The sequence below is a fragment of the Nerophis ophidion genome, linkage group LG13 (genome assembly GCF_033978795.1).
Source record: "Nerophis ophidion isolate RoL-2023_Sa linkage group LG13, RoL_Noph_v1.0, whole genome shotgun sequence".
NCBI classification, from domain to species: Eukaryota; Metazoa; Chordata; class Actinopteri; order Syngnathiformes; family Syngnathidae; genus Nerophis; species Nerophis ophidion.
In genome coordinates, this window is record NC_084623.1 from 49,874,370 (window position 1) to 49,896,376 (window position 22,007).

Consider the following 22,007-nt stretch of genomic DNA (forward strand, 5'->3'; position numbering starts at 1 on the left):
GGAGGTGGTGATTCTCATTCCGGTCGCTTCACACTCGGCTGCAAACCGATCCAGTGAGAGCTGAAGATCCCGGTCAGAAGAAGCCATCAGGACCACGTCATCTGCAAAAAGCAGAGACCTAATCCTGCGGTCACCAAACCGGAACCCCTCAACGCCTTGACTGCGACTAGAAATTCTGTCCATAAAAGTTATGAACAGAATCGGTGACAAAGGACAGCCTTGGCGGAGTCCAACCCTCACTGGAAACGTGTCCGACTTACTGCCAGCAATGCGGACCAAGCTCTGGCACTGATCGTACAGGAAGCGGACCGCCACAATAAGACGGTCCGATACCCCATACTCTCTGAGCACTCCCCACAGGACTTCCCGAGGGACACGGTCCAATGCCTTCTCCAAGTCCACAAAGCACATGTAGACTGGTTGGGCAAACTCCCGTGCACCCTCAAGAACCCTGCCGAGAGTATAGAGCTGGTCCACAGTTCCACGACCAGGACGAAAACCACACTGTTCCTCCTGAATCCAAGATTCAACTATCCGGCGTAGCCTCCTCTCCAGTACACCTGAATAAACCTTACCGGGAAGGCTGAGGATCATAACATGTCGCATTAATAAAATAATTTTAAATTGAACTGAAGATAGGGTGATTGGCAAAACTAACACGAATGCAGCTGAGATAGGCTCCAGCACCAACCGCGACCCCAAAAGGGACAAGCGGCAGAAAAACGGTTGGATGAACCGAAGAAGACTTCAGCAAATTGTCTGTGTGGTTGTGTTATCCACGTTCCACAATGCAAGACTTTAATTGCTTTTAAATTTATTTTTTTTAGGACATCAGCTTGATTTGATAACTCGCAAAAGTTCTCCCTTGCTTCTCAAAGAAAACCAAAGGACATTCGCATGAACTGATATGTTGCTTTAATGACTGCTCAGCAGTTTAGATTTCATTATGCTGATGGCTCTACACTTTGTCCGGTCCGACCTTGAAAGCAGTCAGTAGTCATCATCAGATGGAGTAGACTGGGTTCCTCCCACATTCCAGAAACATGCGTATTGAGTACTTTGGAGACTGCAAAAAGCCATAAGTATGAAGGATCGTTTCTATGTACGTGCCCAGTGTGACAAGACTTGGACTTAGGGATAGTTTGTTTTTCCAACGCAAAGGGAAATTGGCACAAGCGAGGCGTGAATGTGAGTAAATATTTATTTAAACTAACAAATTACAAACAAAGGGAGCAAAAAAAAGGCGCGCACAAGGGCGGAGAACAAACTTGATTAGAAAACAAAAGTCTATCACTGTAGCATGACTATAGACGAAACAAACAAAACTCAACAACTGTGACATAACAAAATCAAAAAACTTACATGGCATGAGCAGGAGGGAAACTAGGCATGGCATGGCATGAAAGGAGTTGAGGGGTAAAGTCGCCAGGATTACTTCCTGGCAACTTCTGGTTTAAATAATAGCGATGGTGATTACAAACACGTGTGAGCCATGAAGACAAGGTGGAAACTAATGAGTTGTTATGGAAATAAGAAAAACAAGGACGTGCAGGAACAAGAACAGAATGTCCAAAGAACCAAACCGAACATGACCAAACCAAAACATGAACCCCATGGGCGTGACACAGTGAAGTTATTACCTATCGTTTTTCTCCGAGTCCTTTCACTGGATCAAGCCTTTCGTAACATTCCACTCTACGAAATAATAAAAGGTATGTACTAGGATTGGTGATGATATCAAATCTAATCAATATCAGTATGGGCAAATACTCCAGGCTGGGATATCGATATTGGGAAAAGTGAAGATGATGTGGTCCTGATGGCTTCATCTGGCCGGGATCTTCAGCGCTCACCGGATCGGTTCGCAGCCGAGTGTGAAGCAACCGGAATGAGAATCAGCACCTCCAAGTCCGAGTCCATGGTTCTCGCCCGGAAAAGGGTGAAGTGCCATCTCCGGGTTGGGGAGGAGACCCTGCCCCAAGTGGAGGAGTTCAAGTACCTAGGAGTCTTGTTCACGAGTGAGGGAAGAGTGGATCGTGAGATTGACTGTGGCGTCTTCAGTAATGCGGACGCTGTATCGATCCGTTGTGGTGAAGAAGGAGCTGAGCCAGAAGGCAAAGCTCTCAATTTCACTTTGATCACATTACGCCTGTACTGGCTCACCTGCACTGGCTTCCTGTGCACTTAAGATGTGACTTTAAGGTTTTACTACTTACGTATAAAATACTACACGGTCTAGCTCCATCCTATCTTGCCGGTTGTATTGTACCATATGTACCGGCAAGAAATCTGCGTTCAAAGGACTCCGGCTTATTAGTGATTCCCAAAGCCCAAAAAAAGTCTGCGGGCTATAGAGTTTTCAATTCGGGCTCCAGTACTCTGGAATGCCCTCCCGGTAACAGTTCAAGATGCCACCTCAGTAGAAGCATTTAAGTCTCACCTTAAACCTCATTTGTATACTCAAGCCTTTAAATAGACTCCCTTTTTAGGCCAGTTGATCTGCCGCTTCTTTTCTTTTTCTCCTATGTCCCACTCTCCCTTGTGGAGGGGGTCCGGTCCGATGGCCATGGATGACGTACTGGCTGTCCCGAGTCGGGACCTAGGATGGACCGCTCGTCCAGAGTCGGGACCTAGGATGGACCGCTTGCCTGTGTATCGGCTGGGGACATCTCTGCGCTGGTGATCCGCCTCCGCTTGGGATGGTTTCCTGCTGGCTCCGCTGTGGACGGGACTCTCGCTGCTGTGTTGGATCCGCTTTGGACTGGACTCCCGCGGCTGTGTGGGATCCACTATGGATTGAACTTTCACAGTATCATGTTGGACCCGCTCGACATCCATTGCTTTCGTCCTCTCCAAGGTTCTCATAGTCATCATTGTCACCGACGTCCCACTGGGTTTGAGTTTTCCTTGCCCTTATGTGGGCCTACCGTGGATGTCGTAGTGGTTTGTGTTGTGGTTTGTGGAGCCCTTTGAGTCACTCGTGATTTAGGGCTATATAAGTAAACATTGATTGATTGATTGATTGAATTTACCGGAGTCTTGTTCACGCGTGGGGGAAGAGTGGATCGTGAGATCGACAGACGGATCGGTGCGGCGTCTTCAGTAATGCGGACGTTGTACCGATCCGTTGTGGTGAAGAAGGAGCTGAGCCGGAAGGCGAAGCTCTCAATTTACCGGTCGATCTATGTTCCCATCCTCACCTATGGTCATGAGCTTTGGGTTATGACCGAAAGGATAAGATCACGGGTACAAGCGGCCGAAATGAGTTTCCTCAGCCGTGTGGCGGGGCTCTCCCTTAGAGATAGGGTGAGAAGCTCTGCCATCCGGGAGGAACTCAAAGTAAAACCGCTGCTCCTCCACATGGAGAGGAGCCAGATGTGGTGGTTCGGGCATCTGGTCAGGATGTCACCCGAACGCCTCCCTAGGAGGTGTTCAGGGCACGTCCAATCGGTACGAGGCCACGGGGAAGACTCAGAACGCGTTGGGAAGACTATGTCTCCCGGCTAGCCTGGGAACGCCTCGGGATCCCCCGGGTAGAGCTGGACGAGGTGGCTGGGGAGAGAAAGTCTGGGCGTCCCTGCTTAGGCTGCTGCCCCCGCGACAAGACCTCGGATAAGCAGAAGAAGATGGATGGATGGAATTATGCTTTTGCATATACAGGTTTAAGAAAATATGATATGCATCAAGTTGAACGCTGCGGATATGTTTGTTACTGGATCTCCCTTTTTAGACCAGTTGATCTGCCGTTTCTTTTCTTTTTCTTCTATGTCCCACTCTCCCTTGTGGAGGGGGTCCGGTCCGATCCGGTGGCCATGTACTGCTCGCCTGTGTATCGGCTGGGGACATCTCTGCGCTGGTGATCCGCCTCCGCTTGGGATGGTTTCCTGCTGGCTCCGCTGTGAACGTGACTCTCGCTGCTGTGTTGGATCCGCTTTGGACTGGACTCGCGCGACTGTGTTGGATCCATTATGGATTGAACTTTCACAGTATCATGTTAGACCCGCTCGACATCCATTGCTTTCCTCCTCTCCAAGGTTCTTATAGTCATCATTGTCACCGACGTCCCACTGGCTGTGAGTTTTCCTTGCCCTTTTGTGGGCCTACCGAGGATGTCGTAGTGGTTTGTGCAGCCCTTTGAGACACTAGTGATTTAGGGCTATATAAGTAAACATTGATTGATTGATTGATTGATTGATCGTTTCTAATACACTGCTAGTTCCTAGAAGCCTATAACCTACATTGTTCACCTTTTTTTAATGAATGAAATACAATTAGAAAAAAAAATAATTTGCTTATTTGAGGACATTTAAATGTCAACTGGTTAGTTAGCTTTGCACATGTTGCAGTTTTTATTGTAACGATTATATCAGAGTTTAGATACAAGTTGTTATCATCTGATATGTGGGTTTTTTTTTTTTTTTTGCTGATATCAGACCGGGACACTCCTATTAATACCCAATGTATCTTTTTAGTGCAAACATGCAGTGGCGGTTCGGCGAATAGATACTTACACCAGGTGGCTGGTCCTTGGAGAACATACCCCAGGTGTGATAGTTCAGGTCGTGTTTGTAAGTTTGATGTTCCGTCTCCCCAAAGCCGTACACGTACCGGGAGGGCAGAAGCGTCGACACTTGGATGAACATGTCGGAGAAGGTAAAGCCTGGCAGAGAGGAGTCCCAACTGAGAAAAAGTGACGAGAGGATTAAAATCAATGAGAAGGGGGATTATTGTCAGAGGACATCATCCAGAACACATTTGACAAAAATAACAGTTGCCCTCTCCAGGAAGTACCAGCCTCTATTCAGCCGTATTAATTAGCGACACTTAGACAATAAACCTGCTAGAACAGGTACTCAAATATGCACATAAAGTGTTGAAATGTTTGCGTCTAAATATTAGATAGATAGATAGATAGATAGATAGTACTTTATTTATTCCGTCAGGAGAGTTCCTTCAGGAAAATTACAATTTTCAGCACAATCCCATTCAAGATCAGACAAACATCACAGGGAGACAGAACAGAATCGCTGACGGGTCTGCCGGCTTCCAGCGCCCCTTACAAAAAAGATGACATACAGGCAAACAAAGGGGATCGGGGGGGGGGAGAAAAAAAAAAATAGAAGATTAAAATAAAATTAAAAAATCGGTCTTAGCCTAGGCCCTGGAGTGGGGGTGCAGACTGAGGCCAAGGGAAAAAAAAAACCCCAAAAACAAACAAAAAAAACCCAACAACTCATAGCCATTATAAGTAAATACTAAAAATATATGTCTGTTCCTGACCATTGCATGTTTAGTTACATGTAGAGATGTCCGATAATGTATTTTTTGCCGATATTCCGATATTTGATACCGATATCAACCGATACAGTCGTGGAATGAACACATTATTATGCCTGATTTTGTTGTGATGCCCCGCTGGATGCATTAAACCAGGGGTGCCCATTACGTCGATCGCGAGCTACCAGTCGACCGCGGGGGGTGTGTCAGTCGATCTCCAGCCAGGCTTTTAAAAAAAGAAGACCTAAAAATTAGTGATCATCAATCTTCACCAAGACGTCACTTAAATGACATTCACGGTACCGGAGGGTCTTGTGAGATGACGCTGGCTGCTGCAAGATCATTATTATGAAAATATGACCGAGAAGAAGGCGAGAAACACTTTTTATTTCAACAGACTCTCGCGCCGTCCCTTCCGTCAAAACTCTAAAGGCCGACTGCACATTTCCTATCTTCACAATAAAAGCCCTGCTTCATGCTGCCTGCGCTAACTAAATACAGAGTCTCGGAAAACTGGCGTGCACAAGCGATCGCTCAGAAAGCTGGCGTGCACATCACTTGTGCACGCCAGCTTTGCGAGACTCTTATTTTGTTAGCGCAGGCAGCATGAAGCAGGGCTTTTATTGTGAAGATAGGAAATGTGCAGTCGGCCTTTAGAGTTTGGACGGAAGGGACGGCGCGAAAGTCTGTTGAAATAAAAAGTGTTTCTCGCCTTCCTCTCTGTCATTTTTTCATAATAATGAACTGGCAGCAGCCTGTGTCATCTCACAAGACCCTCGGGTGCCGTGAATGTCAATCAAGCAAGCTACGGAATTTGCCGCCATTGTTTTTCTTGTAAAGTGTATGGAAGCTGGATGAATTAGATGCCAAAAACCAACCACTTTCATGTGGTATTGTACAGAAAGGACAACTTTTTTTCTCCTCCATTTTAAAATGTGGGCGTTATCATCATTACTGTCTGATTCCAATCAATGCAAGTCATCAGAATCAGGTAATACACCAACTTATATTCTTGTCTTCGTGAAAGAAAGACATCTATATGTGTTACACATGCTTGTATTATCATTAAACACATTTAACTTGTTTACAAAAATGTCTCTTTTATAAATAAATAAATATAAATGATATATATAAATGAGGTAGATCCCCTCGAGTTGGTCAATTGAAAAGTAGCTCGCCTGCAGAAAAAGTGTGGGCACCCCTGCATTAAACAATGTAACGAGGTTTTCCCAAAATAAATAAACTCAAGTTATGGAAAAAAAATGCCAACAAGGCACTGCCATATTTATTATTGAAGTCACAAAGTGCATTATTTATTTTTTTACATGCCTTAAAACAGCAGCTTGGAATGTGGGACATGCTCTTCCTGAGAGAGCATGAGGAGTTTTAGGTGGGCGGGGAGTGTCCCGGAATAGTTAGTGCTGCAAGGGACTCTGGGTATTTCTTCTGTTGTGTTTATGTTGTGTTACGGCGTGGATGTTCTCCCGAAATGGGTTTGTCATTCTTGTTTGGTGTGGGTTCACAGTGTGGCGCGTATTTGTAACAGTGTTAAAGTCATTTACACGGACACCCTCAGTGTGACCTGTATGGCTGTTGAACGAGTATGCCTTGCATTCACTTGTGTGTGTGTGTTTGTGAAAAGCGGTAGGTATTATATGATTGGTCCGGTACGCAAAGGCAGTGCCTTTAAGGTTTATTGGCGCTCTGTACACAGCGGCGTTTTAAAAAGTCATACATTTTACTTTTTGAAACCGATACCGATAATTTCCGATATTCCATTTTAAAGCATTTATTGGCCGATAATATCGGCAGTCCAATATTATCGGACATCTCTAGTTACATCATGCTTGTGCTATCTTTTGTTTATGGTTCTTTAATGTTTAGTGAAGTGAAGTGAATTATATTTATATAGCGCCTTTTCTCTAGTGACTCAAAGCGCTTTACATAGTGAAACCCAATATCTAATTTTTACATTTAGACCAGTGTGGGTGGCACTGGGAGCAGGTGGGTAAAGAGTCTTGCTCAAGGACGGAAGAATTAGTGCTGCAAGGGATTCTGGGTATTTCTTCTGTTGTGTTTATGTTGTGTTACGGTGCGGATGTTCTCCCGAAATGGGTTTGTCATTCTTGTTTGGTGTGGGTTCACAGTGTGGCGCGTATTTGTAACAGTGTTAAAGTCGTCTATACGGACACCCGCAGTGTGACCTGTATGGCTCTTGAACAAGTATGCCTTGCATTCACTTGTGTGTGTGTGTGTGAAAAGCGGTAGGTATTATATGATTGGTCCGGCAGGCAAAGGCAGTGCCTTTAAGGTTTATTGGCGCTCTGTACACAGCGGCGTTTTAAAAAGTCATACATTTTACTTTTTGAAACCGATACCGATAATATTTTCCGATATTCCATTTTAAAGCATTTATTGGCCGATAATATCGGCAGTTCAATATTATCGGACATCTCTAGTTACATCATGCTTGTGCTATCTTTTGTTTATGGTTCTTTAATGTTTAGTGAAGTGAAGTGAATTATATTTATATAGCGCTTTTTCTCTAGTGACTCAAAGCGCTTTACATAGTGAAACCCAATATCTGTTTTTTACATTTAGACCAGTGTGGGTGGCACTGGGAGCAGGTGGGTAAAGAGTCTTGCTCAAGGACGGAATAATTAGTGCTGCAAGGGTTTTTGGGTATTTATTCTGTTGTGTTTATGTTGTGTTACGGTGCGGATGTTCTTCCGAAATGTGTTTGTCATTCTTGTTTGGTGTGGGTTCACAGTGTGGCGCGTATTTGTAACAGTGTTAAAGTCGTTTACACGGACACCCTCAGTGTGACCTGTATAGCTGTTGAACAAGTATGCCTTGCATTCACTTGTGTGTGTGTGTGTGAAAAGCGGTAGGTATTATATGATTGGTCCGGCAGGCAAAGGCAGTGCCTTTAAGGTTTAGTGGCGCTCTGTACACAGCGGCATTTTAAAAAGTCATACATTTTACTTTTTGAAACCGATACCGATCATTTCCGATATTCCATTTTAAAGCATTTATTGGCCGATAATATCGGCAGTCCAATATTATCGGACATTTCTAGTGACATCATGCATGTGCTATCTTTTGTTTATGGTTCTTTAATGTTTAGTGAAGTGAAGTGATTTATATTTATATAGCGCTATTTCTCTAGTGACTCAAAGCGCTTTACATAGTGAAACCCAATATCTAATTTTTACATTTAGACCGGTGTGGGTGGCACTGGGAGCAGGTGGGTAAAGAGTCTTGCTCAAGGACGGAAGAATTAGTGCTGCAAGGGATTCTGGGTATTTCTTCTGTTGTGTTTATGTTGTGTTACGGTGCGGATGTTCTCCCGAAACGGGTTTGTCATTCTTGTTTGGTGTGGGTTCACAGTGTGGCGCGTATTTGTAACAGTGTTAAAGTCGTTTACACGGACACCCTCAGTGTGACCTGTATGGCTCTTGAACAAGTATGCCTTGCATTCACTTGTGTGTGTGTGTGAAAAGCGGTAGGTGTTATATGATTGGTCCGGCAGGCAAAGGCAGTGCCTTTAAGGTTTATTGGCGCTCTGTACACAGCGGCGTTTTAAAAAGTCATACATTTTACTTTTTGAAACCGATACCGATAATATTTTCCGATATTCCATTTTAAAGCAGTTATTGGCCGATAATATCGGCAGTCCAATATTATCGGACATCTCTAGTTACATCATGAATGTGCTATCTTTTGTTTATGGTTCTTTAATGTTTAGTGAAGTGAAGTGAATTATATTTATATAGCGCTATTTCTCTAAGACTCAAAGCGCTTTACATAGTGAAACCCAATATCTATTTTTTACATTTAGATCAGTGTGGGTGGCACTGGGAGCACGTGGGTGAAGTGTCTTGCTTAAGGACACAACGACAGTGACTAGGATGACGGAAGCGGGGATCGAACCTGCAACCCTCAAGTTGCTGGCACGGCCACTCTACCAACCGAGCTATATGAACTATATTTAGTTCATATGTTATGAACCTTTATAACTGTTTTGGACTTGCGTTGTTTTATCCTGTATTTTGGTTCTACTTCTTGCCCTTGCATTGACTTTACCTCACTTCTGAGTGCTTGGTTCCAACTTGCTCCTGATTAGTAATCAGGAGCATTCTTATACCAGCAGATGTAGTGTGTACATTGTTTTTGTTAGCTCTTGCACTTCTTTTTTTTTTTTTTTTTTTTTTTTTGCATTAGCTGGGTTGGTTGAGTGGCCGTACCAAGCAACTTGAGTGTTCCGGGTTCGATCCCCGCTTACGCCTTTCTAAACACTGCCGTTGTGGCTTTGGACACACACACACACAAGTGAATGCAAGCCATACTTGTTCAACAGCCATACAGGTCACACTGAGGATGTCCGTGTAAACGACTTTAACACTGTTACAAATACGCGCCACACTGTGAACCCACACCAAACAAGAATGACAAACCCATTTCGGGAGAACATCCGCACCGTAACACAACATAAACACAACAGAAGAAATACCCAGAATCCCTTGCAGCACTAATTCTTCCGTCCTTGAGCAAGACACTTTACCCACCTGCTCCCAGTGCCACCCACACCTGTTTAAATGTAACTTAGATATTGGGTTTCACTATGTGAAGCGCTTTGAGTCACTAGAGAAAAAGCGCTATTTAAATATAATTCACTTCACTTCACTGAATTATCAAGCATGTTAAAACTGGACTACCGGTATTTTTCTTGAATTGGCCGCCTTTAACTTTTCCTTGAGGGCCCCTTTACACTCGGGGTCTGCAAAGTGTGCAATTATATTAAAAAGCTTTTGCCATCAACTTATTACACCTCTCCGTATTAAACGATGTCACATATTGTCGTAGGGAGTGATTTACGCGGGGGGTAAAGTCAGTTGCAACTTGTCCTTGTAAACACTCGTCCTTGCTGAAAGTAAATAACCTCGGCAACTCATTTCCTGATTGATACCAAGTAGGTTTTTTATTGATTAAAGCGAATCAATCACACCTCGAAAAATCCATCTCGCTTGGACTGTGTTGGATTTACGTATTATGTGTTGCATGTTCGTCCCTTTCTTTAATCCATCTTTTTTTGCCTCCCGGCCAATATTTATTGGGTACACCTGCGAACTAATGAGATCCAGCTGTGTGAAAAAGATGACATATGTTGTTATTTACACAGTCAAAGGTTAGATTTAGTAATATTTGTACTGTGTTTGCTTAATAATGATAAATGTATATTACTGTGATATTTTGCAGTGTTGTGCTGGCGCCTATCTCAGCTACAATCGATGTTTTACTTAATTATTTATTTGGATACAATGTACTAAACTACTTTTTTATTTACAGAAGTATATTATCATTGCAATATCAAGTATATTGCAATGTGTGTATTGTTTTCCTTAGCAAAATAATGTGTTTTTTTGCAGTTTATCCATATAAATAAACATTCTGAATGTATTTCATCCATCCATTATTTAATTCTCAAAATAATCTTACTTATCTCATCATATGGAATAAGACTTTCTTCACCAATTACTATGTATTAATTTATGTTTTATTGTGATTACTTCCTGAGCATATTGTGAATAAAATTGAGAACAGGAAGTGGACAAAAGTTTTAGCAACTGTTATGCAAAAGGGAAAGGGGGTAGGATTAAATAAGCTCTGCTTCTTCCTACTCCTTTTCGAACACGTTGGAAAGAGAAACTGGAAATTGGGATGTAACATGTTGTACGAATATGAGTTGGGAAATTGTATTGGATGTAAATATAAACAAAATACAATGATTTGCAAATCCGTTTCAACCCATAATCAATTGACAAGATATTTGATGTCAAACTCATAAACTTATTTTTTTTTTTGCAAATAATAATTAACTTAGACTTTCATGGCTGCAACACGTGCCAAAGTAGTTGGGAAAGGGCATGTTCACCACTGTGTTACATCACATTTTCTTTTAACAACACTCAATAAACGTTTGGGAACTGAGGAAACCAATTAATGAAGCTTTGAAAGTGGAATTATTTCCAATTCTTGTTTTATGTAGAGCTTCAGTCGTTCAACAGTCCGGGGTCTCCGCTGTCGTATTTTACGCTTCAAAATGCACCACATATTTTCGAGAGGAGACAGGTCTGGACTGCAGGCAAGCCAGGAAACTACCCGCACACTTTTACTATGAAACCACGCTGTTGTAACACGTGGCTTGGCATTGTCTTGCTGAAATAAGTAGGGGCGTCCATGATAAAGTTGCTTGGATAACAACATATGTTGCTCCAAAACCGGTATGGACCATTCAGCACTAATGGTGCCTTCACAGATGTGTAAGCCACCCATGCCTTGGGTACTAATACACCCCCCTACCATCACAGATGCTGGCTTTTGCGCCTATAACAATCCGGATGGTTATTTTCCTCTTTGTTCCGGAGGACACCACGTCCACGGTTTCCAAGTATAGTTTGAAATGTGGACCCGTCAGACCACAGAACACCTTTCCACTTTGCATCAGTCCATCTAAGATAAGCTCGGGCCCAGAGAAGCCAGCGGCGTTCCTTGGTGTTGTTGATAAATCTGTGTATCGGTTGGGGACATCTCTACGCTGCTGATCCGCCTCCGCTTGGGATGGTTTCCTGTGGACGGGACTCTCGCTGCTGTCTTGGATCTGCTTTGAACTGAACTTTCGCGGCTGTGTTGGAGCCACTATGGATTAAACTTTCACAATATCATGTTAGACCCGCTCGACATCCATTGCTTTCGGTCCCCTAGAGGGGCGGGGGGTTGCCCACATCTGAGGTCCTCTCCAAGGTTTCTCATAGTCATCATTGTCACTGGCGTCCCACTGGATGTGAATTCTCCCTGCCCACTGGGTGTGAGTTTTCCTTGCCCTTTTGTGGGTTCTTCCGAGGATGTCGTAGTCGTAACGATTTGTGCAGTCCTTTGAGACATTTGTGATTCGGGGCCATATAAATAAACATTGATTGATTGATGATTGATTGATAAATGGGTTTTGCTTTGCATAGCAGAGTTTTAACTTGCACTTACAGATGTAGCGACCAACTGTAGTTACTGACAGTGGTTTTATGAAGTGTTCCCGAGCCCATGTGGTGATATCCTTCACACACCGATGTCGGTTTTTGATGCAGTACCGCCTGAAGGATCAAAAGTCAATAATATCATCGCATACGTGCAGTGATTTCTCCAGATTATATGAACTTTTTGATGATTTTACGGACCGTAGATGGTAAAATCCCTAAATTCCTTGCAATAGCTCGTTGAGAAATGTTGTTTTAAAATTGTTCGACAATTTGCTTACAAAGTGGTGACCCTCGCCCCATCCTTGTTTGTGAATGACTTAGCATTTCATGAAAGCTGTTTCATGGCACCCACCTGTTCCCAATTATCCTGCACACCTGTGGGATGTTGCATATAAGTGTTTGATGAGCATTCTTCAACTTTATCAGTATCTATTTCCACCTTTCCCAACTTCTTTGTCACGTGTTGCTGGCATCAAATTCTAAAGTTGATATCTATTTGCAAAAAAAAAATGTTTATCAGTTTGAACATCAAATATGTTGTCTTTGTAGCAAATTCAACTGAATATGGGTTGAAAATAATCCATCAAAATAATTTTGAATTAGGACAAAAGCTGTATGCAGCAGAAGCTGGACCGCTTTCGTAACATTGCCACTCACATTTTGGTTCCTGTGCTTTTCCGTATCACCTGGATGCCAAATGGATTCTTCTTGAAAAGGACCTTGTAAAGCCTCTTGTCCTCATTAGTCTCGGGGACAGGTGGGACAGACAACGGCACTGGAACCTCGTAACGATCCGTGGCCGGGTCCCAAATCTGGACAGGAGGGCATATTAGTGTGTGAGCCAAAGTCTGGCAGGCAAGCAGGCGTGATGCAGCACCAGTGGACAGAAAATGATTCTGAAATAAACCTGAACACACTTTCAGAGACAAAATGCAAGCATATTTAATATAGAGTCTTGGTCAAAAGTTTACATACACTTGTAAACTTGGGTTTTTAATCATTTCTACTACTCTCTTTTTTTTTGTGATAGAATGAATGGAGGACATAGTTGTTGGTCACAAAAAACATTCATGAAGTTTGGTTCTTTTATGAATTTATTACGGGTCTACTGAAAAAGTGACTAAATCTCCTGGGTCAAAAGTATACATACAGCAATTTTAATATTTGTTTACATGTCCTTTGGCAAGTTTCACTGCAATAAGGCGCTTTTGGTAGCCATCCACAAGCTTCTGGTTGACTTTTTGACCACACTTGTTGACAAAATTGGTGCAGTTCAGCTAAATTTGTTGGTTTTCTGACATGGAGTTGTTTCTTCAGCATTGTCCACATGTTAAAGTCTGGACTTTGGGTAGACCATTCTAAAAACGTCATTCTAAACTGATTTAGTTATTCCTTTACCACTTTTGACGTGTGTTTGGGGGTCATTATCCTGTTGGAACACCCAACTGCGCCCAAGACCCAAACTCCGGGCTGTCCTGGAAAATTTGGAGGTAATCCTCCTTTTTCATTGTCCCATTTAATGTACCAGTTCCATCGGCAGCAAATTAGGCCGAGAACATAATACTACCACCACCAGGCTTGATGGTCGGAATTGTGTTCCTGGGATTAAAGGCCTCACCTTTTCTCTTCCAAACATATTGCTGGGTATTGTGGCCAAAGAGCTCAATTTTTTTTTCTTCTGACCACAGAACTTTTGTCAGGTTCAAACACCGATGACATCTATTACGCAAGACAAGAAGCAAGGAATCAGACAGAGACAGGTTTCAATTTAGCCCGTACCCTCGTACAGTGCCCTTCCACGCTCTCACGAAAGGATTCTCCTTTATTTGGGCCCTTTCTGATTACCTAGCTGCAGCTGTTTCTAAGGGGACGGGGGTCATCAACAACTGCTGCACTCGGTCCTAAACAGTTCAAAGAAAAGGTGCGTAGAGCGGTGTCAGGTTTTCCCCCTTTGTGCTTTGTAGACCTTGGGTCATGACAAGGTCTCCCTGTGGCTGTCCAATAGATCAAAGAAACCGACACCTCTATGTTGTATCCCATCACACATAGTGGAGGTTTACAGGTGGTAGGCTTTTTGCTTGATAAGATCAAAGACAGCTTTTGTCTTCTCATGGAAACACAAAGTCCTGTGATAACTTATGTACAATTATTCTTTTAACTTTTTTTAAACTGTTTTTTACTTTTTATCTAACAAATTGTTCTTAGGGTAATTTGTATTTGCTATATAATGTATTTTTACTTCTGTTTTAAATGTTTTTTTTTTAATCCGTCCTTTGTCTGAATTTCTTTGTGGTGTACAGCCCTTTGTTCTTCAACTGTGGTTGTTTTTAAAGGGGATTTATAAATACAGTTGGTATGGTATGGTATGGTATGGTATGGTATTGTATTCTGACAACATTCCTCCAGAAGGTCATATCTTTGTCCATGTGATGTCAGATGAAACAAAAATGTAGCTGTTTGGCCACAATATCCAGCAATATGTTTGGAGGAGAAAAGGTGTGGTCTTTAATCCCAGGAACACCATACTTACCGTCAAGCATGGTGGTGGTAGTATTATGCTATGGCCCTGTTTTGCTGCCAATGGTCCTGGTGCTTTAAAGAGAGTAAAATGAACAATAAAAAAGGAGGATTATTTCCAAATTCTGTAGGACAATCTAAAATCCTCAGCCCGGAGGTTGGGTCTTGGGCGCAGTTCGGTGTGCCAACAGTACAATGACACCAGACACACGTCAACAGTGGTAAAGGAATGGCTAAATCAGGCTAGAATTAAGCTTTTATAATGGCCTTCCCAAAGTCCTAACTTAAACATGTGGACAATGCTGAAGAAACAAGTCCATGTCAGAAAACCTTCAAATGACCTGAACTGCAACAATTTTTGTCAAGCAGAGTCTTACGATCCGCTGCCCGGATCGTTTGCTACTTGGGCTTTCTATTTAGTTTGTGCACTTCCTTGTTTTGTCTGGTTGCTTTGGTTTCACATTGGTCCCACCTGCCCTTGTTTCTACGCACACCTGTTTCTCATTGATTGCTTTAGTACAGGAGTGTCGAACTCAAATATAGAGTGGGCCAAAATTTAAAACTGAACAAAGCGGCGGGCCAAGGTTGAACAAATTAAAATTTAAATAGGGACCCAAACATATTTTGCATTGAATATTGAACAAGCAAGGCTTATATGACTTTATAGTGACATGCAAAATCGAGTTTCAAATAATAATAATAAAACAATTTCAATGGCATATCAAATAAAATTAAAATAAAAATTGAATGACTCTTTTTTTTATTTGCAGCTTTCTCAGGTAAATATCAAAAATAACTTTTTTTACAGGCTAATAAAACATTTGAAAATAAAATAACAATGATGAAGGACTCAAGCATTCAAGCCTTGAAGTAGCAAGAGAAAGTGCATGAACAAAACGTTAAATATTGCTCAGTTTGCTACACTGATTTGCTTTAACACTGAATATGGAAAAAAAACAATGCTTCAATCACTCAAGCAAAAAAAATAAGGGTTGTAGAAATGATTCGAAACTCGAGACAGCCATGAGTTTATGTTCTTTGCAAGTGTATGTCAACTTTTGACCAAGAGTAAAATATGTATCCGTAATACATTGGGAAACAGACCCATGTTGAATAAGTTTTTCCTAAGCTCGCACCTTGAACTGTAGCATGTGGCTGCTGTGGTAGGTGATCTGAACACGGAGGTTGTCAACATCAGGTGATCCGGGGCGTCCAGTGCTCCGGTACGCTTTGTTCCGACTGATATCGAACGAAACGCCCGAGTCGGTTTCTTCGATTCTCTCGAAAGAATATCCGTAGTCTTTTGGAAAGAAGCACCACGGCACGCCTGCCAGTGTGCTTTCCTGATCAGTGAAATCGAAAAAAAAAGTGGGTTCAATATCCAGACTTGTCCCGAGTTTGTGGCGTTCCTCGCTTACCTTCCAGATGCATCCTCTGGCTTTGCACTTTGCCTCGTCGCCGTGCTCCTCGGGGTGGCAGTCAAAGCGTTGGTACTCTTCTCGGACCTGCTCCCAGCGCACCTGGTAGGTTTCCCCCAGGACTAAGGACAGGTTCCGTAAGAACAGCACCTGTGTTTGAATTGGAATTAGAAGTGAGGAATGCAATACTGATATTGAAGTCAGCCAGCCTCTCCCCAAAAATCTTGTTCCGAGGTATGTATCATCCATCCATCCATCCATCCATCTTCTTCCGCTTATCCGAGGTCGGATCGCGGGGCCAACAGCCTAAGCAGGGAAACCCAGAATTTCCTCTCCCCAGCCACTTCGTCTAGCTCTTTCCGGGGGTTCCCGAGGCGTTCCCAGGCCAGCCGGGAGACATAGTCTTCCCAACGTGTCCTGGGTCTTCCCCGTGGCCTCCTACCGGTTGGACGTGCCCTAAACACCTCCCTGGGGAGGCGTTCGGGTGGCATCCTGACCAGATGCCCGAACCACCTCATCTGGCTCCTCTCGATGTGAAGGAGCAGCGGCTTTACTTTGAGTTCCTCGCGGATGGAAGTGCTTCTCACCCAATCTCTAAGGGAGAGCCCCGCCACACGGCGGAGGAAACTCATTTCGGCCGCTTGTACCCGTGATCTTATCCTTTCGGTCATGACCCAAAGCTCATGACCATACGTGAGGATGGGAACGTAGATCGACCGGTAAATTGAGAGCTTTGTCTTCCGGCTCAGCTCCTTCTTCACCACAACGGATCGGTACAACGTCCGCATTACTGAAGACGCCGCACCGATCCGCCTGTCGATCTCACGATCCACTCTTCCCTCACTCGTGAACAAGACTCCTATACTATTCTTAATTGTTTGAAAAAAAAATCGATTTGAAAAACTAAATATATTTATGATTATATTCTTTCTGTCCTGTCCAGCCACTTGGGCAAATCATACGGTTGATGTAGGTTATCATATCTTGTTTGCATGATAACGAACTTTTAGGACCAGTTCAATTTAAAACACCATTTTTTACAGGATACATAAGTAGGGAAAACCTGATCCATATCTCAATTAGTTTGGGCGTCATTAAGGTCATTAAGGAACTCTGCACTCAAGTTTGATCGTCTTTTCAACGCTCTGCCAGAGCTGAAGTTGACTTTGGCGTGGTCCAGGAAATCGAGAAAAAAAAAGCAGCTGCCTGACCAGGGCTCAGGAAATCTGCAGAGACTCCTCCCACCCCCACTAAGGACCGTTTTTCACTGCTGGACTCTAGAAAGTGGTTCCGCAGAAGAACCTCCAGGTTCTGTAACAGCTTCTTCCCCCAGGCCCTAAGACTCTTGAACGCATCATAATAATAACCCCCTAAAAATGGATTAACTCGCTGGAATATAAAGACAATGTAAAATAACATCCATAAACCTGGATGCATGTGCAAAAGTGCAATATATTTATTCGTACAGTAATCTATTTATTTATATCTGCCCCTTATTGCTCTTTTATCCCGCACTACCATGACTTAATGCAACAAAATCAAAGTCATTCTTCTCTGTACTGTAAAGTTCAAATTTGAATGACAAGAGAAAAGGAAGTCTAAGTCTATCAGAGGAGTGACCTGAACTATCCGATCGCGGTCTGGTTTGTTTGTTCATCTGACTTTTTTAGCCTTTTTTTAAGGGGAAACATAGCAAATGAGATCAGTCTATTGCAGGGGTAGGGAACCTATGGCTCTAGAGCCAGATGTGGCTCTTTTGATGACTGCATCTGGCTCTCAGATAAATCTTAGCGGACATTGCTTAACGTGATAATTATGAATACTTTTGCTGGTAATCACAGTGCTAAAAATAACGTACAAAATATAAAACATTGTCATGCATTTAAATCCATCCATCCATTTTCTACCGCACCTGTTAAAGAAGTTGCATTAATGGTAAGAAGTATTTTATGTCACGATGGGGGGAGTTGCAGCTTGCTGCGGGGTCGTTCTCCCAGGAAGGCAGACAGACTACTCGGGACATGGCATTTAGGTAAAAACATGATTTAATTTTAACTAAAAAAATATACAAACAAAAATCGCTCACAGCGGAGGCACAACTTGGGCTAAGGAACAAAGCTTACACATAAACAGACTATGGACATAAATCAAACAAAACTTACTTGGCATGGCATGAAGCACGAAACTATGGCAAGGCATGAAACAAGTCAGCACAGGGCGACTGACTGGCAAAGACGAGCTTAAATACTGCCTCTGATTAGTGCTCGGGAAGCAGGTGAGCGGGCATTTTGTCCACCAGAGACAGGTGGACGAAATTAGTAACCGAGGAAACCAGACAAGGGGAGTGGAAAAAAACAGGAACTTAGAGAGTCCAAAGGACAAACAGCACATGGCCGAACAAAAACATGATCAACAGACATGACATTTGATTTATTATTGGTTAGCTTCAGAATAACAATGTTATTAAAAAGAATAAGAGACTTATTATACTCTAAACATGTTGGTCTTACTTAAAAATGCACGCATTTAGTTGTATTCAGTGTTAAAAAATACGATATGGCTCTCACGGAAATCCATTTTGAAATATTTGGCTTTCATGGCTCTCTCAGCCAAAAAGGTTCCCGACCCCTGGTCTAATGGAAGGGATTCCCACTATCATTAACTAGGTTATTAAAAAAGAGTTAACTATAAAAAAATCTTAGTTGAAGACAGCCTTACTCAGTAGAAGCATTTAAGTCTCACCTTAAAACTCATTTGTATACTCTAGCCTTTAAATAGACTCCCTTTTTAGACCAGTTGATCTGCCGTTTCTTTTCTTTTTCTTCTATGTCCCACTCTCCCTTGTGGAGGGGGTCCGGTCCGATCCGGTGGCCATGTACTGCTCGCCTGTGTATCGGCTGGGGACATCTCTGCGCTGCTGATCCGCCTCCGCTTGGGATGGTTTCCTGCTGGCTCCGCTGTGAACGGGACTCTCGCTGCTGTGTTGGATCCGCTTTGGACTGGACTCTCGCGACTGTGTTGGATCCATTGTGGATTGAACTTTCACAGTATCATGTTAGACCCGCTCGACATCCATTGCTTTCCTCCTCTCTAAGGTTCTCATAGTCATCATAGTCACCGACGTCCCACTGGGTGTGAGTTTTCCTTGCCCTTATGTGGGCCTACCGAGGATGTCGTTGTGGTTTGTGCAGCCCTTTGAGACACTAGTGATTTAGGGCTATATAAGTAAACATTGATTGATTGATTGAAGTTTGCTCACAATAGTAACAAACCCAGTTCATTGGTCTAAGTTCTGCAGTTCATCAATCAATATCAAAATGGCTACAACGGATAGGAATGAAGTCCATTCTCATGACAATGTCCCTGCATTGTAAAGACGAGTTTCTTGAAGCAAGACTGTCTGCTTCAGATCGTTTGTGCTCTACCAATTAAAAACACAGCTGTTCATTTCCCAAGCCTCTACAAACTGAGTCACGGCAAATCTGGAGGGGCCTCTTTGACTCTTGAGAGTTTACAGTAGTAACACCCAGAAGCTTTTTTGAGCTGCCGGGCAAACTTTTAAGAGTGTAAATCAATATGTCCTTTTCTTCCAAAGTCATGTTTAGCAATCAATCAATCAATCAATCAATGTTTATTTATATAGCCCCAAATCACAAATGTCTCAAAGGACTGCACAAATCATTACGACTACAACATCCTCGGAAGAACCCACAAAAGGGCAAGGAAAACTCACACCGAGTGGGCAGAGAGAATTCACATCTAGTGGGACGCCAGTGACAATGCTGACTATGAGAAACCTTGGAGAGGACCTCAGATGTGGGCAACCCCCCCTCTCTAGGGGACCGAAAGCAATGGATGTCGAGCGGGTCTAACAAGATACTGTGACAGTTCAATCCATAGTGGCTCCAACACAGCCGCGAGAGTTCAGTTCAAGCGGATCCAAGACAGCAGCGAGAGTCCCGTCCACAGGAAACCATCTCAAGCGGATCAGCAGTGTAGAGACGTCCCCAACCGATACAGGCGAGCGGTCCATCCTGGGTCCCGACGAACGGTCCATCCTGGGTCCCGACTCTGGACAGCCAGTACTTCATCCATGGTCATCGGACCGGACCCCCTCCACAGGGGAGGGGGGGACATAGAAGAAAGAAAAGAAGCGGCAGATCAACTGGTCTAAAAAGGAGGTCTATTTAAAGGCTAGAGTATACAGATGAGTTTTAAGGTGAGACTTAAAACTTGAGTTTAGCCACTCAAGAGAGTCAAACGGTGGGATGGGGAAAAACGCAAGCTGGAAAAACGTTAGAATGGAAAATGACTGATGGGATGAGAGGCTTGAGAGATAAACACAAATGTACTGGAGTTGATAGAGGTGTGTATTTAGAATCTGTCTTTGGGTGTGGTACCAAGGTGCACAGATTTCCTGCACGGTAAAACGTGAAGGAAATTAAGTACAACATTGTCAATGACAACTAACATATTTTCGAGACTATAAGCTGCTACCTTTTCCCAATGCTTTGAACCCAGCGGCTTATAAACTGTTGCGGCTATTTTATGGATTTTTCATTGCTAACGGTAATAATGTTTTATATTCAACAAATAGTTTACCTGAAACACCAACAGAGACACTGAAAAGGTGTGTTATTGTTTTAGTTGCATTCGCTCAATACAGGAGTTGCAGATCGACAATGTACTCCCTGTTTTGCGCTTTAAACCGGAAGAAGAACCATCCATAGCGTTTCTGCTTGAAAGGATGCTTCGTTCATCATTTCAAACAACTTTGGTAAGTTTTAAAACGTCACTAAAACAATTCATATTCACGAAATTGTCGCATGTGTGATGTCTGTTGGAGTGTTTTCATGCATATTTGTACGCCCTATTGTAATGTGATCAAGCTAGCGTCGTAAGCATTAGCGAATATGCTAACATGTTTACAAGCGCTAGTTTTATCAACTTACAATGGCATTCTTTTTGTATGGTTACGGTTTCGTAAACCTAATCCAAACGTCATCGTGGAGTTATTGAGTCTGTTTAGCTGATTGGAGAGCTAGCTTCCGCAGCTAGTGGGTCCATGACAATGACTTCCGTTTCTTTTGATTAGCCGTTTAAATGCTGAATTAAATGTAATACAATTATATCAAATTCAATTTACAGTATGTTTTTTATGGGTTTTTTTTATGGTTGGGGAGAGGGAAGTCTGGGCTTCCCTGCTTAGGCTGCTGCCCCCGCGACCCGACCTCGGATAAGCGGAAGAAGATGGACTATGTTTTTTTATGATCATTTTCCTCGACGGATTAACTAACATCATGTGTTTTTTTTTTTTTTTTACATATCTAGCAACTACAACAATATAAAGAATTGGTATTGCGACATCTAGTGGACACATTTAGAACAGTTGTTTCATTTTATTCCAAAAATTCAGGTTCATTTTTGTACTTAGCAAACCTGTTCGCGGGCCTGATGACACCCTTCCTTTAAACTCTTATATCAATAATCATTGACTCCCACTGTTAAAAACAAAGAGTATTTTAACTATATTTCGTCAACATCGACCATGTGTGACTAGCATCTAAACCCACAGCGAGAATCATAACAAATACTGAGCTTGAAAAATGACATTTTAAGTGCACTTTCGTCCTTCACCTCCAGGAAATAACAGAGGAAAAATTGATAAATGTATCCTTTCTTGGGTGACCACAAAGACCTTGAAGACGATTACACGCTCGGGGACATTTTTTTTTCTGTAAGCAAAGCATCTCTGCAATAT

At 42.8% G+C, this 22,007-nt stretch overlaps 1 protein-coding gene across 1 annotated transcript in view; it reads right to left on the minus strand.

Moving 5' to 3' along the window:
* Positions 1 to 22,007, minus strand: part of si (sucrase-isomaltase) — a 275,632-nt gene that overhangs the window by 68,746 nt on the left and 184,879 nt on the right. Inside the window, exons 26-29 of the mRNA XM_061919155.1 lie at positions 16,247 to 16,396; positions 15,965 to 16,171; positions 12,969 to 13,123; positions 4,512 to 4,680 (exon numbers count right to left, since the gene is read on the minus strand). Of these exons, the coding sequence (XP_061775139.1) occupies positions 4,512 to 4,680; positions 12,969 to 13,123; positions 15,965 to 16,171; positions 16,247 to 16,396 (681 nt within the window). The remainder of the gene's footprint in view (positions 1 to 4,511; positions 4,681 to 12,968; positions 13,124 to 15,964; positions 16,172 to 16,246; positions 16,397 to 22,007) is intronic.